The 17,575-nt window shown below is 27.5% G+C and overlaps 5 protein-coding genes across 5 annotated transcripts, besides 1 other annotated feature; 2 read left to right on the forward strand and 3 right to left on the reverse strand. All coding sequences in view use genetic code 12, as the record gives it.

Moving 5' to 3' along the window:
• Positions 1 to 1,351: 1,351 nt before the first annotated feature.
• CD36_71240 (Nap1 Binding Protein homologue, putative) lies at positions 1,352 to 2,341 on the reverse strand (the record flags this gene model as incomplete). Its single annotated transcript, XM_002421299.1, has 1 exon — positions 1,352 to 2,341. The coding sequence occupies one exon, from the start codon at positions 2,339 to 2,341 to the stop codon at positions 1,352 to 1,354; it is 990 nt and encodes a 329-aa protein (XP_002421344.1).
• A 1,178-nt stretch (positions 2,342 to 3,519) lies between these two features.
• On the forward strand, positions 3,520 to 4,311 carry CD36_71250 (Highly-acidic cytoplasmic RWD domain-containing protein of unknown function, putative; the record flags this gene model as incomplete). The annotated part of the gene is made up of 1 exon (XM_002421300.1): positions 3,520 to 4,311. The coding sequence occupies one exon, from the start codon at positions 3,520 to 3,522 to the stop codon at positions 4,309 to 4,311; it is 792 nt and encodes a 263-aa protein (XP_002421345.1).
• A 3,122-nt stretch (positions 4,312 to 7,433) lies between these two features.
• Positions 7,434 to 8,489, reverse strand: CD36_71260 (conserved hypothetical protein; the record flags this gene model as incomplete). Its single annotated transcript, XM_002421301.1, has 1 exon — positions 7,434 to 8,489. One exon carries the CDS (start codon positions 8,487 to 8,489, stop codon positions 7,434 to 7,436), a length of 1,056 nt encoding a protein of 351 aa, XP_002421346.1.
• A 5,187-nt stretch (positions 8,490 to 13,676) lies between these two features.
• Positions 13,677 to 13,974: a mobile genetic element.
• A 510-nt stretch (positions 13,975 to 14,484) lies between these two features.
• On the forward strand, positions 14,485 to 14,871 carry CD36_71270 (conserved hypothetical protein; the record flags this gene model as incomplete). The annotated part of the gene is made up of 1 exon (XM_002421302.1): positions 14,485 to 14,871. The coding sequence occupies one exon, from the start codon at positions 14,485 to 14,487 to the stop codon at positions 14,869 to 14,871; it is 387 nt and encodes a 128-aa protein (XP_002421347.1).
• Positions 14,872 to 14,937: 66 nt separating this feature from the next.
• On the reverse strand, positions 14,938 to 17,214 carry CD36_71280 (subunit of the core complex of translation initiation factor 3 (eIF3), putative; the record flags this gene model as incomplete). The annotated part of the gene is made up of 1 exon (XM_002421303.1): positions 14,938 to 17,214. One exon carries the CDS (start codon positions 17,212 to 17,214, stop codon positions 14,938 to 14,940), a length of 2,277 nt encoding a protein of 758 aa, XP_002421348.1.
• Positions 17,215 to 17,575: the final 361 nt, after the last annotated feature.

The raw sequence follows: 17,575 nt of genomic DNA on the forward strand, positions 1-17,575 counted from the left end.
GATCATATACTTCTATATATAGATATATTCATTATTATTCATAGGAATACGATGATGATGGTGATTGTTTATGTTTATGTTTATGTTTATGTTTATGCTTATGTTTATGTTTATGTTTTGTGATGATGATGATGATGATGATGATGAGTATTTTTGAATCAGATTATTTTTTTTTTTTTCAGGCTTGATACACACACACACACTCACACATACACTAATGAATCATTTCGCACACATTTAACATTAGTGATTTTTTAAATGTCAAATCTCTAAACACTTTGTAATTGTATTGGTGGTGGTGGTGGTAGTAGTTGTGGTGGTAGTTGTTGTTGTAAATCCTTGTATATGGGAAAGAATTTATTATCTGTCATTGTAGAAATTACTTACCTGAAAACTTAAACTTCTTGGAGACTTTATTAGGACTTGAAATTTTTATATTGATATTTGTCATTAATGGTGTTGGTAATGGTATTGGTAATGGTAAACGTAAAAACTAACTTTATAGGCAATCTAGCATTATTTTCATTATTAACATAGAATAATATTAGAATAATATTAGATTAATTACAAATATTAATCATTATAATAGAATGTAACAAATCATCATAAGAATAGTCAAAAAATAGTTTAGTAGTATTAATTGTAATTGTAATTGTAATTGTAATTTATGGATTCAATTTTAATATTATTAATCCTTCTCCCTATTAATTTTTTTATTGTTTTTATTTTCATTTTTTATTTTTTGTTTTTGGTAACAATGATAAAATGGATAAACATTTTCAATATAATATTATCAACTAAATATCAATAATGGTAAAAAAAAAATGGAATAAATAGGAGGAGGAGAATAAGAATAATAAGAATAATAACTAGTTCAATATCATAAATCAAATTAAAGAAATGGATCATAATGTATACATTCAGGAATATCAGAGAATAGAATTTTGCTTTGAATTTGCATTGATTTTCCATTCTTAATTCAATTCAATTCAATTCAATTCAATTCAATTTAATTCAATTTAATTCAATTTAATTCAAAATTCAATTTAATTCAATTTAATTCAATTTAATTTAATTTAATTTGTTTCATTTCATTGATAATACAAAATACATACTTTCTTTATAACATATAATATACACATTCAATTGTGATTAGTGGAAAAAACAAAAAAACAAAAAAACCAAAAAAACAAAAAAATATTTGAAAATTCGTAATAAACATTAAAATATAAATTGGACCCTCTCCAGCTTACTCTCCAGCTTACTCTCCAGCTTATTCTCCTCTAATAATTCAATTCAGGACTAAAGAAAAAATAATAAAAAAAAAATACAATCAAACTTTCATTAAATATCATATTTCAACATCATTTAATTTCTTTTCAATTGTGGTGGTGGTGTTGGTGGTTTCATTGTCTTTTTTAGTAACTGATGGTTCATATTTAATTGTATCTTTAATATCTGTATCTGTTTCTGTCTCTGTCTTTGTCTTTGTCTTTGTTTCTAGTTCTTCATTTCTTCCTTCATGTTGTGGTTGGTTATGTATTTCTTCCTTTTCTTTTTCCTCTTCCTTTTCTTCTTCTTCTTCCTCTTGTTCATCATAATCAGTATCTACCCATTCACTATCTTCTTCTTCTTCTTCCATACCATCTATATGATGATTAAATATTTCTGGTAAAAAAGGTTTTGGAATATCTTCAATTCCATTTTCAATTCTATTTTCAATTCCATTTTCATTTCTATTTCCATATGAATAATCATATTCTTCATTAATATTTTTATCTAAATTTTGTATAATTTCAACATATTCTTCAGGAACTAAACCATTTTCTCCCAGTATAGGATCTTCAGCAACTAACCAACCTTGACCATGACGATAACTAATCCAAATGATTTGTCCTTCAATTAAAGATATTTCATTATCATTTTCTGCAGAAAAATCAAATATTGCTCTTGCTTTACAATTTATTTCATCTTGATCATAATCATTATCTATAAAGTCATCATTATCATTGTTATTGTCATTGTTATTGTCATTGTCATCATGGTTCAGGTGGTTAAGGTGGTTAAAGTTGTTATGATGATTATAATCATTGGGTAGTATATAATTATTATTGGGTAGATGATTTCCATATCCATGTTTATTTGATATGAATGTAGTTGTTGGAGAAGTTGATGAGGAGGAGGATGATGATGATGATGATGTAGGAGATGAAGATAATGAATCATTATATTTAGATTTAGATTTAGATTTTAATGGATAATTACCAATATGAAATGGATGAGTTTCAGGATATCCAAAATCTTTTATCTTTGTATTTGGTGGGAAATTACTACTTGTCATTAAAAAACAAAAAAACAAAAAAAAACAAAAAAAAACAAAAAATGATAAATGATAAATGATAAATGAAATTAATATTTACAATAATACTATCCTTTAAAAATGGAACAAAAAAAAAAAAAAAAATGAAACAAAAACAAAATGGAATAAATGCAAATGACAAACTACTAGGGACTAGACTAGACTGGACTGGATTAATGAAGAAATGATGCAAAAAAATATATATATATATATATATATATATAAAGATCTTATTAAAAATGGGAAAATCTTATGGAGGATCAAAAAAAAAAAAAAATGAAATGTAAATATATGTGATGGTGGGGGAAGATAAAAAAACTGTATAAGAATGTAACTAATATATCAAAATGATGATAATAATAGGAAGATTGAAGGAAGATGGATATATATTGTATATATGTTTTCAGTTGATTTATCAACACAAGTAACAAATGAATGAATTAATGAATGAATGAATGAATGGATATATATATATATATATATATGTGTGTGTGTGTGTGTTGATTAGGAATAATATAAAACCAAAATTAATGAGTAAATATGTGTGATATGTATAAGTATGTAAAGAATATGAGTTAAACTATCAATATGAATAGAAATTGTTGGTTGGTTGATAGGTTGATAGGTTGGTTGGTTGATTGAAGTGAAGTGAAGTGATATTTTAAAAAGGATGATTTTTTTTTTTGCTTTTGCTTTTTGTTTTTTTTTTTTTTGTTAAAAGAAATTTGTTTGTGATTTGTTTTAATTGCAAATGTGTTAGTTTTATTTTGTTTTGTTTTTAGTATATTTTTAGGGCAACAACAATCAACAATATATAATATATAATAATATGATTAATAAATAGACGAGGTGGAAGGAAGGAAAAAGATATTAATATTAAATAAAAATTAAATCATATAAGAAGAAGAAGAAGATGTATTCTGGTTGTATTGTGCTTAATAAGAAGTAGTAAGTAGTAGTAAGTAGTAAGTAGATTTCTTCACCAACTTCACACGACTAATTACTATTACTCTTAGTAAGTGTGTGTGTGTCTGAATCAAAAACTCTACACCACAAGAAGAAGAATCGAAGAAGAAGAAAAATTTTTATAATTGTCTTTCAACCAACCAACCCACACCACCATCCTAATCAATAGATTGTGAAATTTCTTTTTTTAAGTCATGGATCCTATAGAAGAACAATCTCAAGAAATTGAAGTATTACAATCAATTTATCCTGATGAATTAACTATAATTGATAATACAAATTTCATAATTCGAATAGATTTAGATACTCCATCTGAAAGAAATCATAGTTTGAATTTACATGTCAAATATCCTCCAAATTATCCAGAAGTAATTCCTCAATTATCTATAGAAATAGCTGAACCTACAAATGGTGATAACAACAGTGACTATTATGAAGACGAAGATGAAGAAGATGATGAAGAAGATAATGACGATGACGATATTAAATTAGCATTAAATATGGCAGAAACCATTGAATTTGATTCTAAAATAGATCTTAATGATAAATTAATGAATAAATTATTAAAAGAAAGTGAATTAAATTTAGGTATACCAATGATTTTTAATTTAATTACTATACTTAAAGAAGAACTGGAAAATTTATTTAATGAAAAATTAATTTTAAAACAAAATCAATTTAATCAACAACAAAAAATTAAAGAATTAAATGAACAAAAAAAATTTCATGGTATTAAAGTTACTGAAAAACTGTGGTTAAATTGGCGTAATAAATTTAGAAAAGAAATGAATTATGAATTATATGATAAACAAAGATTTGAAATTATGCATAAAGGAAAATTAACTGGGAAACAAATATTTGAAAAAGGTTTAGCTAATGATGAAACAGAAGAAATTGAACAAGAAATTAAACAAGAAATTAAACAAGATAAAGATAAAAATAAAGATAAAGATAAAGATATTGTTGAAGGGATTAAAAGACTATAATAATAGATATTCATTTTTAGCATTATTTTATTGGAAAGATTAATATTTTAGATGAATTATCAATTCATCAAGAACTCATATATATATATATAAGATATAAGATATAAGATTATAGATCAAATTGAAATTGAAATGATAATATATATATATTATATTGTTACAGGGAGATTATTATGAGACATGAATTTGATACACCCAACTCACAAAATAATAATAATAATAATAGTAGTAGTAGTAGTAATAGTAGTAGTAGTAGTAGTAGTAGTAGTAGTAGTATGGATAAGTCTAAGGTTTATTGAATTTACCCCAGAATCATTTTATTTCTGATTCAACTCCGAAAACAATCCAATTAAATTCAATCATAATAATAATAACAATGGGAGTTAATTGAAAGTAAGTTTATCGGATATATAAAATATGTAATAAAAACACACACACTCACACAAACACATACACTACAAACATATTGGTACGGAAATAATTTTGTTTCAGGGCAAAAATTTCTTTTTTTTGGTATTCGGAGATAATAGAAATGGTTACGGCGATAATTCTTTAATAAACCCGCAAAATATCAATCCATGATTTATACATACATACTTACATACATACATACAACACGTTATAATGTTTGATAAACAAGTTAGACATCCATTCAGTTGTTTAAGATTATTGGAATTTCTTAAGAGATAGTTTCACATAATTTTGGCCCCCCCCCAAAAAAAAAAAAAAAAAAAATAATATAAGAATCAATAATAATAAGAATCAATAATAATAATATATGAGATTATACATTATATCAAATTTATAAATCGATTTTGATTTTGATAACTTAAACCAACTTTATTTATTGATAATTTTTATGTGGTTTATAAATCAGTCAACACATTTGGAGAGCTTGGGGGGGGCATTTAAGATTCAAACGGTAATAAGAAAACTTCTTAATGGTAAATCTATTTCTATTGGAGCTTACACAAAAATAAAAGATCAAGTACATCATCATCATCATCATCATCAACATCATCATTATTGTTATTGTTATTCTTAAATCTAGATGTAGTTTTAATGAATAATTGACATTTCAAGAAAAATAAACCATATAATTTGGGGTAAAAAATCTTGTTAAATTCTTGACTCTTTTTTTTTTTTTTTTTGTCTACTTTGAACATAACTCTCTATACCAATATAAATAATTTTTTTATGAATTTGAAGAGATTAAAAGTACTTGTGTGATTACTAAATGGTCTGTTGTAATGTAGTTTAATAGTTTAATAGTTGGTTGGTTGGTTGGTTTTCATCCATCCATCCATCCAGACAGATAGACAAATCTCTTATAACTCCCCCCCCCCATAACTTTGTTGTTGTTGTTGCTTGTCAAAATCATCACATTACCAAGAATTTTCCCATCGTAAATGCAAGTTGAATTGAATTGAATTGAATTGAATTGACGTACTGGAGGAATCGTCATCAAAATTAATTCATTATTCAGCCACTCCTCCTCCTCCTCCTCCTTCTCCTCCCTACTTCTTCCCCAACCAACCAACCAACCCACACACATAGACAATCTAATTTATCTTAAGTGATATAGTTTTTTTTTTTTTTTTTTGACACGTTAATATGACCATTACAGATAGGATGAAGTTGCTAAACTTCTTGTTCATAAAAAAAAAAATTCTTGGTATTTCTTACTCGTCGTTTCTCCCTTTATCGTATCAATGTACCAATGTACCAAGACAAGACAAGAAATTAAATTAAATTAATGATATAGGGGAGAGAGGGAGAGGGAGAGGGAGAGAGAAATCAAGGATTGTTGTGGCTATGTCAATTAGAGATTAGGTTAATCTTTTCGTTTACAAAAAATAAGCACCCAATGCAAAATGACTATAGGTCTGGTTATGTAGTTATTCGTTTCGGATGTTGTTGTTGTTTTTTTTTTTTTTGTTCCCCAGTTGTTGTTGTTGTTGTTGTTGTAATATCAACCTCTCCTCCTCCTCCTCCTCCTCCTCCTTCCCAAAAGAAGTAACTATAAAAACAACAACAAACCTTCTATAACATAAAACAAATATTCTTGTATAGACATCTATATACACATATATACACACTGATACATACACACTGTCTGTCTGTCTATCTGTCTCTCATAATAATAATAATAATAATAATATATATATATATTATTAGTACTTGGAGAGGAAGAATATTCTATTGGAGTGATAATCCTAAATCTTAATTTTTAATTTTTAATTTCCGAATTTTCAAATTCCGAATTTCCGAATTTCAAACTCCCACTTCTACCTCTCTCTCCAAGCCCCAAGTACTAATAATACTAATAATACTAATAATAATAAAATATATTTCTCGGTCCGGCTGTTGAATTACCGATCCATCCATCCATCCCCATGTCTATCTCTTCATTCATAGTTAATTAACAATAACAATAACAATATACATAGGACCGAAAGAAAAAAAAAAAATATTTCTTTTTTTATCCGAAGAGAATAATAACATCTCGGATTTTATTTCCTTATTCTTGTTGTTGTTGTTGTTGTTGTTGTTATTATCACAATTTTTAATTTCCAATTTACATCCCCATTCCATTCCATTCCATTCCCACCACCACCACCTCCACCAACACCAGCCCCCACATGTTTACATTTCAACCCACACTACACTCTTTTTCCTCTTCTTCTTGTGCTTCATTCTAATAGTAAATTTACAAAAAAAAAAAAAAAAAAAAATGAAAAATGAAAATTGAAAACTGAAATTGAAAAAAATGAAAAATGAAAACGTATTAATTGTATAAAATTCTATAAAACATTATGGAAATGAATGAAAGAAATAAAAAAAAAATAAAAGAAAGAAAGGAATTGAAATAATAAAATAAAATAAAATAAAATAATTTGGAATAAATAAATAAATGAATAAATGAATGAATAAATAAGTATTACTAATAATTGGTGAAAAACATTAATCATCAGTTAGGTATCATCAGTAAGTCATAAGTCGTAATCATAATCATAATCGTAAACATAATCATAAACATAAACATAAACATAAACATAAACATATCATTTTCATATTCATATTCATAGTCATATTCATATTAATGTCATGTCAATTTCTTTTTAAAAAAATTGATCTAAAGAAATATTTTGATTCTTATAAAAACTTTGAAGATTAAGATTAACATTAAGATTAACATTAAGATTAACATTATTAGATTTCTTCCAATCTATAGTAATTTGATCTAATTTATTATTATTAGTTTGACCATTTTTATGTAACAATAACAATTCTTCTTCTTCTTCTTGTTGTTGTGGAATTTGTTGTTGTTGTTGTTGTTTCTTTTCTTCTTCGACTTCTTGTTGTTCATCAATTGTATGTAATGAAGTTATAGTAATTGGTGTTGAATTATAACGTACAATTGTTGATGGTGATGATAATGATTCTGGTGTAGATTCTGAAGTTTGTGATGATGATGATGATGTTGATGATGTTGATTTTATTGATAAACTTTTAAAACTTCTAGGAATAGTAGCTTCTATGGCAATATTATTTTCTTCAATGATTTCATCAGAATCAGAATAAATATAATAATCATCAGAATCAGAATCTGATGATGATGATAAAGAAGAATTAGAATTAGAATAAACTGATGAAGTTTCCGATAAGTTATCATCTTCATTTTCTTGATTTTCTTCATCTTCTTGATCTTCTTCATAGTAAACACCTTTAATAGCAGCTAATTCATCTTGTTCCATAACAATAGAATCTTCATAATCTTCAAGATCTTCAAGATCTTCATCCTCATAAAAGTAATCATCTTCTTCTTCCTCTTCTTCTTCTTCTTCATCAGATGAATCACTATCAATTTCATATTCAGTAATTGAAGTTTTATAAGCTTGTCTAATTGGAGTAGGAGCAAATTGAACAATTACTGAAGATTCATGGGAATTTTTATTATAAGAAGATGAACTCAATTTTCCAGTACTTGTAGTTGTAGTTGTTCTTTTTTTAGTTTCATCACTAATATAATCCATAATATTATCCAACATATTAGCTTGAACTACTAAATTTCTTAAAGAAGATTTAGGTGATTGAGCTTCTCTAGTTAATTTAGATCTAACTTTACTAGCTAATATATATGTTTGAGCAAAAGACATTTGAGGTTGCAGTGACATAATTGCAGGAAATGTGATAATAATAGTAGTAGTAATGAAGTCAATGTGAGTAGGGAAGGAAGGAAGGAAGTTATAGTTGTTGTTATAAGAATGAAATAAATTATTTTAAAAAATAAGAAATTGAAAGGAATTTAATCAATTATTTATATTTATATTTATGACAACAAATTATTTAGTTGTTTAGTTGTTTAGTTGTGTGTGGGTGAGTAATATCGGCTGTAAGTTTAAAAGCAGCAAACAAAAATAAACGGACGGATCTAGACTGCCAAATTATTTCTTCTTCTTCTTCTTCTAAAAAGAAAGAAGAAAAAAAAAAAAAAGAACTCATTATATGCATAATGGGTTAAATTAATATTGAGTAATATCCGTCCGTGTGTGTGTGTGTGTGCACGGATATTAGACCACTGGGTGGCCACTGACTTTGACTTTGACTGACTAATCCAATTCCAATTATTAATCAATCAACTTCTTCTTCTTCTTCTTTTAGTACTCTAAAGTATCATTATATCCGAATTAATTCTTTCCCTATATTTACACCTTTAATATTTTGACTACCACCCCCCCGAGTGATTTTTCATTCATCATCACCACAACCCCTACTACTACTACCACTACTACCATTTCTAATATTTTGATTTTGGTTTTGGTTTTGGTTTTGGTTTATTTCTTTGTTTCTTTGTTTCTTTGTTTTAATAATAGAAAAGAAACATCCAATTCAATCATATGATTGTTTATTGTTAATCGTCTTATTGTTAATTCTAAAAAACTACGAGTTTAATTCTTAATATAAGAACTTCTAATCTTTCTTTGCTTACTTACTTACTTACTTGCTTATTTACTTACTTGCAGACCTAAAACAAAAATGGTTAATCAACGGTTTCCGCGGTATTACATATACTTAACTATATCTTGTTTATTTTTTCCTTTCTTTTTTTTTTTCACTTCTTTGTTTATTCTTTTGATTTTGACAGCAGCAAAATAGCAATTAATTAATTAATTAATCATCATATTATCTTTTTATCTGTTGGATATGCATAATCAAACATTAAGAAAAATTTATAAAGATTGTAAGTCATATTTCCATCCCATCTTATCCCATCTTATCCCATCTTATCTTTATCCTTCACACCCCCCCCATCCCCCCCATCCCCCCTTCCCCCGCTTAAACTTCTAACAATATAATAATAAACAATTTGATTGATTAAGTCGTATGATATGGTTTGTTTCCCCCTCCTCCCTCCCCATTAAACCTTAAAATTCAATATTCAATATTCTTACTTGCTTTTTGTATAGAGAGAGAGAGAAAATAGACGGAATAGACAACAAGACCTAAAAATTAAAAATTAAAAATTAAAAATCCAATCAGCGTCAACTTTAAGGTTAGAAGTTTTATGACAGGTGATTAGGTGAAAATTTATTTATTTGTACATTGTTCCACAAGATCAATTTTATATATATATATATGTGTGGGTGTGGATGTTGGTGTATGTATAACCGAATATCCGTAAACTCGCAAAACCTTCTTTTTTTTTTTTTTCTCTACTGGTAGTAGTAGTAGTAGTAGTAGCGGTGGTGGTGCTCGTTTTCGGTTTTCGGTTTTCGGTTCCTGATTTCGCATTAAATTATTTATGGGCTGCTGGGAACAACCAAGAAAGCAAGAAGGAAAAAACTGACGCGGATCGTTATTTTCTTCCCGCGATTAATTTTTACGTGCTTTACGTGATTATTTTCTTTCGTCTAACGTATCCATCACGTAGTTCATAAATCCCTTCCTATTCTCTCTTTCTCTTTCTCTCTCTCTATTGCTAGAGATTTAATAAAACTCATCAATAAACGATAAAGAACATAAACCAAATATATGTTTTCCTTTATTCTTGTGGTTGTTTGCTCAGCAATCAGTTTATCCATCGTAACCATAAATTTATAGATCGTGACGTCAATATAAACGAAATTAGGCTTGAACAACAACTACCACTACTACTACTAATACAATCATTATATTAATCGGATATATACCAAAATTTTTTAGATATTATTTTGATTGCTGTTATTGGTTTTTGGTTAGGCTATAATAATCGTTTTCAATTTTTTTTTTTTGTTTTTTTTCGCAATCAATCAATCAATCAATCAAAAAATAAAAAAAAATATCAAAACCCTTTTATTTCAATCTTGCTTTTAGACATATTATAATTAATAACAACAACAATAACAACAAGAAAGAAAGAAATATATATATCTATCTACATTATTATTATTACATCATATATTCTATATTCTTTTCATAGCAATAATTGATCAATTATTAGTAATTTTACATACATAATTATGTTGGTTTAGTTTAGTTTAGTAATAATTAATTAATTGGTTTAATTCTTTATTAATCAATCAATCAAAAATCAAAAATCAAATCAAATCAAATCAAATCAAATCAAATCAATCAGATGATTATTATTATTATTTTTATTATCTTCTTCTACTTCTTCTTCTTCTTCTTCGTAGTGGTTTTTTGATACCCTTTGGAAAAATATTTCTACAATAGGTCCAACCATACATGTGCATGTATATGTGTGTATGTATGTGTGTTTAAACTTTAGTAGTTATCAGTTATCAGATGTTTTTTTTCCATTTTTTTACATATTTGCTTTCCCACCACCCACCCCCATCCCCCCTCCCCCCTCCTCCTTCTGCCTCTCTGTTTTCTTCTATAAATCATATGATTCTAGTACCATCTATAAATTATAAACAACAATTATTCATCATTATTTAATCTATTTTGAATAAATCCATTTATTAAAGCAATTGTTGATAGTTCTTTTTTTTTTTTTTCCCACATAATTGAATTAGAATAGAATAGAATAGAATAGAAGAGGGTTTATTATTATTATAGTTTGCTCATTGTTGCTCATTGTTGCTTATTGTTGCTTATTGTTCAATGTTTTCTTTTTTTTTTTTTTTGGGTCAAATTTCCGATGACTAATGGCACAGCACGGATATACACACAAACATAAACATAAACACAACAGAATAAACGGTAATATTCCAAATCAAGTAAATGTCGGTACTCTAAAAAAAAAGAAAAAAAAAAAACGGTATACTCTCTAAGTTTAGCCGTATATGAATCTTATTTCCTTCCTTGTTTTTACTAATTGCTTTTTCAATTATTTTTTTTTTTTATTTTATGTTTAATATTATGTTTAATATTATGACTCACAATTAATATTTGATAAATTGATTTTGTTCGGTTACATTACTTTTTGATCTTTGATAATTTGGTAAGTATATCTTTATGCTTGCGGGGTTATGTAATAACAGTGGGAATTCTCATTGCTATGTATATATGTATATATGTGTTTGTGTGTGTTTGTGTGTGTGTGTTTTGTGTGTGTTTGTGTTTTGTGTGTTTAAAATAAATCTGCAAACCAAAACTCTCTTCTAGAATTTTACTTGGTAAGTTATATGTAATTAATCATTTTATATAGCCGTTCCACACCCCCCCCCCACTTCCTCTCTTTTCCCTCCTTTCAATTAATATATACTTAAATAGATTTGATTTTGATTGCTTAGTATTGGTGGTGTTGTTGGGGGTCCACAATTTGATTCTAGAAACGCTCAAATTTCTTTACCAAAAAAAAAAAACACAAAGAAATAGAAAAAGCAATTTTTGATCTCCTCCTCCTCCTCCAACAACACCAACAACAACAACAGCAACAACAGCAATCATATATATTCAATCTTTTATCTTAAATTGGTCTCTTAGTCTCTTGATTTGACATAAATTTCATTTACACACATATACCTCTATACAATTTTTAAAATTTCTATTGTTGAATTAGCCCTCTTATGAATAAATTTTGCTCTGCTTGACATGATTACTCCCATTAACTTAATTGTAATTTTACAATTAGGGTTTGGACTACTTATTCAAACTATATTCCCTTACATATTCCCGATTTTTCAAGTTGGGTGGAGGGTGGAGGGAGGAGGAGGAGGGAGGAGGGGAGCACCACCCTTTCACATATCCCATATATTATGTATATAATTCACAAAATAGACATCAACTATAAGAAATTCCTAATTTATAGACTTAAACTTCAGTATTTATTGGTTTATTACCCTTTTTCTTTTTTTTTTTTTTTTCTTTTCTTTATGTGGCGGTGAAAATACTGCTCTGCTTCTCCCCTCCCTCTCTCCCTCCCTCCCTCCTGAGTTTGTTTCTCGGATTTAATGATTATAAATATCTCCGAATTCCGGTTTTCAATTCTTTCGTTGATTGACAGTTTTCTTCTTCTTCTTCGGAGATAAAATTGACTATTCTTGTCTGCCTCCTGCTGCCTGCTGTTGCTGCTGCTGCTGTATAAAAGTTTCTTCTTTCTGGTTCGGTAACAATAGATCATTATTATTGTATACCTACATTCTTGTTGAAACGTTTTAAAAGTTGTAGAATAAAGATATCTTTATGTATTTATACTAAAAATACCATGAGTTATTTTCTCTATCTTGTCATTGATCATAGAAGTTAGACCTCCGTATTTTGAATTCAGGTTTTTCATCAGATATATTATAATATATTTAATCCCTCATAAGTTTGCTTTCCTTCCCCCCCCCCGTCTCATCCTCTAATATATATATATATATTAGATATATATATATAGTTTCCATTTTTTTTATTTGAAACATAAATATTCGTGTGACCAGTGATTGTAAGGCATCCGAAGGGGCGGTGGGGGTGGCTTTTTTTTTTTTTGTTTGTTTGTTTGTTTGTTTATTACATACCAATAAAAGCTAGTTCCATTCCGAGGATTTTCCCTTCTTGAAATAAGGTTGTTTTTTTTCTTGCGGAAATAACTTTCCCCCCCTGGTTCATAACGCTTCTTTTATGGATTCTTGTGGGGTCAGGGTCAAAGAAAAGTTGGTTAAGAATGACCACTTACCTACCTTGAACGTAAATGTCGAATAAAAAAAAAAAAAAAATGGCAACAATAATTCTTAACGGTTATGTATATGGATAGGAACAATGGAGATACTAGTTCATTGTATTTGTTATATTACCGACCCGATGATGATGATGATAATAACATCAACATCATCAACATCATCATCACTGGAACAAAAAAATTCCCCCCCACCCCCTCGATGTATTACTAACCTAAAATAGTTTTGTCCTTATTTCATATGTTTTAAAATTCATGAAGTTCCTTCTTATATCCTTTTTGGCACGTGACTGTGTCGTGTTTTGATTTGATAGAAAGATAACCTATTAATAGATAAAAGATGTATCTAAATGATAAAAAAAGTATTGATTGATTCTAAAAAGAAAAGCCAATATAAAAAAATATAAAAATGTAGAGAAAGTGTAAGGTTTTATATAGTGTGAATTTAGTTGATAACTTTGCAACCAATTCTGAACACGTATAATTGATAATAATTGGGATAATTAACACATTTTAAGAATGTGTGAAATATGACAAAATATGCAGGATCGTCATTCATTAGCTAAACTGTCTTTTCAATATCCATGTTCCATTGCCTTTGTTTGTTTGTTTGTTTTTTAATACCACTTTTGATTGACTCTTTTGTTAGTTTATCAAAAAATTATTTCTAATATCTATTTTGTGATTGCCCTACTCAAACCAGGTTTAACAAAACTATGGGAAACCACTATTATTTGGCTTTTATGAAACAACATCCATTGTTCAATCAACAAACTTAACAAAGTGAGGAGAAAGAAGGGGAAGAAAGGGGGGAGGGAAGGGGCCTTAACATATTGCATTAAGTGCTAATTTCTATTCGCAACATGTTTTTTCTTTGAAGATTGTCAATACACGACATTTTATTTGTCAGCTGGGGCAAAAAAAAAAAAAAAAAAAAAATTTCAATTGATTTCAGCAGAATTTACTTATCCTATTGAATCGATGAGGAGATAATATATCATCTTCATTTAATTATTAATTTATCGTTTATCGTTTATCTATTCAATTTTTGTTATCACCACATCATGTTTAGAAATAATATAAATATAATAAGAAATATTCGTTTGAGTAATGGTAATATATACAAATATAACAATAAATCATCTTTTTGGTGGAATCGTACCTATTCAACAACAACTCCTCCTCCTCCTCAAGAACAATCACAATCAGAATCAATGGATGAATATGAATTGAAAATTTATAATATTTTACAACAAGAATTGAATCCAATAAATTTAAAAATTAAAGATGTATCAGGAGGTTGTGGTTCAATGTTTTCAATATTTATTGAAAGTGAAAAATTTAAAGGATTAACTATGATTAAACAACATCGATTAGTTAATGAAATATTAAAAGATGAAATTAAAAAATGGCATGGATTACAATTACGTACCAAAAAAGTAAACATGTAAATAATAATATAAAATATATAATATATAATATATAATATTATAAAACTATCACTACTACTACTACCATTATTCAACAATTTCTTCTTTTTCTTCAATAATTTCTTCTTTAATTTCTTCAATAATTTCTGCTTGAACTTCATTTTTGGAATTACCTTGTTTACTAATATGTTTAGCACGATAATTTCTCCAATCTTCTAAAGCTTTTCTACGAGCCAAAATGATTTCTTTAACAGCAGCATCAGCTTCCATAGCATCAGCTTCTTCAAATTGGGCACTATATTCACGTAAATTGGATCTAACTTTCTTTTTATCATTATTAGTTAATAAAGTTGGTGGTCTTGGTCTCCAAACAAAATCTTTAAATTGATCAATTGAATCATCTCTTAATAAATTACCCGTGAATTCATAAAGTCTATAACCATTATCAATAGCATGTAACCAAGAAGTTGACCATGCTGCAACAAATCTCCCTGATGGATCCCAAGAAATATTAGTCATTCCAGCAAATTTATCAGTTTTCAATAATTTAACATTAGCAGGTAATGATTTTTTATTAATTTCATCATCAAATGAAACATCAAAAAATTCCAATTCTCCAGAAGTTCTTGAAATAGTGGCAATAACAACATATCTTCCCTTTGGTGACCAAAAAATTGTATTTGAATGTTTATTTTCAATTTTGGTATAAGCCTTATATTTTGAAGACAGTTGTTGTTGTTGTTGTTGTTGTTGTTGTTGGTTTGTAAAAGCAGCACCAACACCTTTCTTTTTCAAATTAGTATTTTTATTTCCAGTTTTAGTTTTAGTTGTTTCTGGTGCATAAAATGAAATGGTATTTTTAGGAATGGCAGGATTTGGATTACCATCATCTAATCTACTAATAGTAATAAATCTTTCAGTATTTGGTTCCCAAGCAAAATTAACTACTACATCTTTTAATTCTAATTTTTCCACAGGGATATCTTTTTCATTAATTTTGAAAAATTCTAAATTGGAAAAAATTGTTTTACCTGATTTAGTATGACGATCAACTTTAACACATAATAATTTCCCATTAGATTGCCAATGCATTTTACAATCACTAACTTGAAATAAATTAACTGTACGTAAAATTTCTCTTGAAGGAATTTGCATTAAAGCTACTCTTGCTGTTTGATTAGTACTTTCTGGAGTCCAATAACTTAATACATGTTCACCATCACCATCACCATCATCATTGGTTTTTTTATTATTATTATTATTAGTATTAGTATTATGAAATTTAACTCCAGCAGGAGCCCATTCAAAATCTTGAATACCATCAATTTTAACTAATTTTTTATCTAATAATTGAAAATTAGATTCAGTTTCATAAATGGCTAAAGCATCAGGACCTTGACGAGCACAATATTTATCATCAAAAGACCATTTAACTAATGGCCATGGCATTTCTTTTTGACCTTCTAAATGAGGTGGTAAAGCAAATGTTCTCATTGGTTCACCAGTAATCATATTCCAAATAACCAATTTATGACCTTCACTTTCTGGACCAAATGGAAATTGAGCTCTATCAATAGTTGAATCGGGTAAACTAATTGGAATTGGTGATAAAGTTACCATAAATTTTTCATTTGGAGAAAAATCAATTAATCTAACTTGTTGATGGAAAAATCTTTTAATACTATGAAAATTTTCTCCACCCCATGATTGAATTCCTTGAGGATGAATTGAAAATAAATATGTTCCTTTTGGAGAAAATTTTGCATATTTTGATGTAAAACCTTTTCTTGGTTCAATAACTGATTCAGGTTCATTTGATTTTTTATTCCAATAAATCCCAACGGTTTCATTAAAATGTAAAATCATTTGATCTCTACCTTGTTCATCTTGTAACCAAGATTTTAAATATCCATGACTTTGAAATGATTCAATTTTTGGTTCAATAAATTCTTCATTAATAAATTTTTCATTAACTTGATATTTTTCCATATCAGATAATTTATTAATTAATAATCGATGATTTTGATCCAATTTTTTCCCATGTAATTTTTTAATGGCTAATTCAATCAGTTCATTAGATTTAAATTGAATAAATAAATATCCTTTAGATTTCCCATTTTCTAATGGCATATAAATTCCTTCATCTCCTTCATAAATTTCTCCAACTTGTGAAAATAATTTCCGTAATACTTTAATTAAAATTGGTACTTTAGATTCAGGGGCAATTGGAGCTCCATCAACTATAATATAATTATCTAATCCAATATTATTAACTTCATATTTTGATTCTAAATCAGAAAAATCAATATCATCTAATTTGATTTCTTTTTCAAGTTGAAGATAATCTTCTTCATTAATTGACATCTCTTAAAATTATCTTGTTGTTTATTCTTTTCTAGTTGTAAGAAATTGTTCAATGTTGGAAAAAAAAAATTTTCATTTTCATGCCTTCTTACTTTTTTTTTATTTTTTTTTGTTTTTTTTTTTCACTCTACAAAAAATTTGTGCGTGTCTTGTGATCAAAAAAAAAAAAAAGATGTCTTTTGGTTTACACACATACAAACAAACACGACTTTTGAAAAGGAGGGGAGATAATATAGGACAGAAACAGTTGTATGAAGAAGAGTAAGAATATAGGACTATATAAATAAATAATGGTGCTCCTCGGGTGGCAATGTTAAGTACACCTCTTAATAACAGTAACATGTTAACCAAGAAATATAAG

The sequence above is a fragment of the Candida dubliniensis genome, chromosome 7 (genome assembly GCF_000026945.1).
Source record: "Candida dubliniensis CD36 chromosome 7, complete sequence".
NCBI classification, from domain to species: domain Eukaryota; kingdom Fungi; phylum Ascomycota; class Pichiomycetes; order Serinales; family Debaryomycetaceae; genus Candida; species Candida dubliniensis.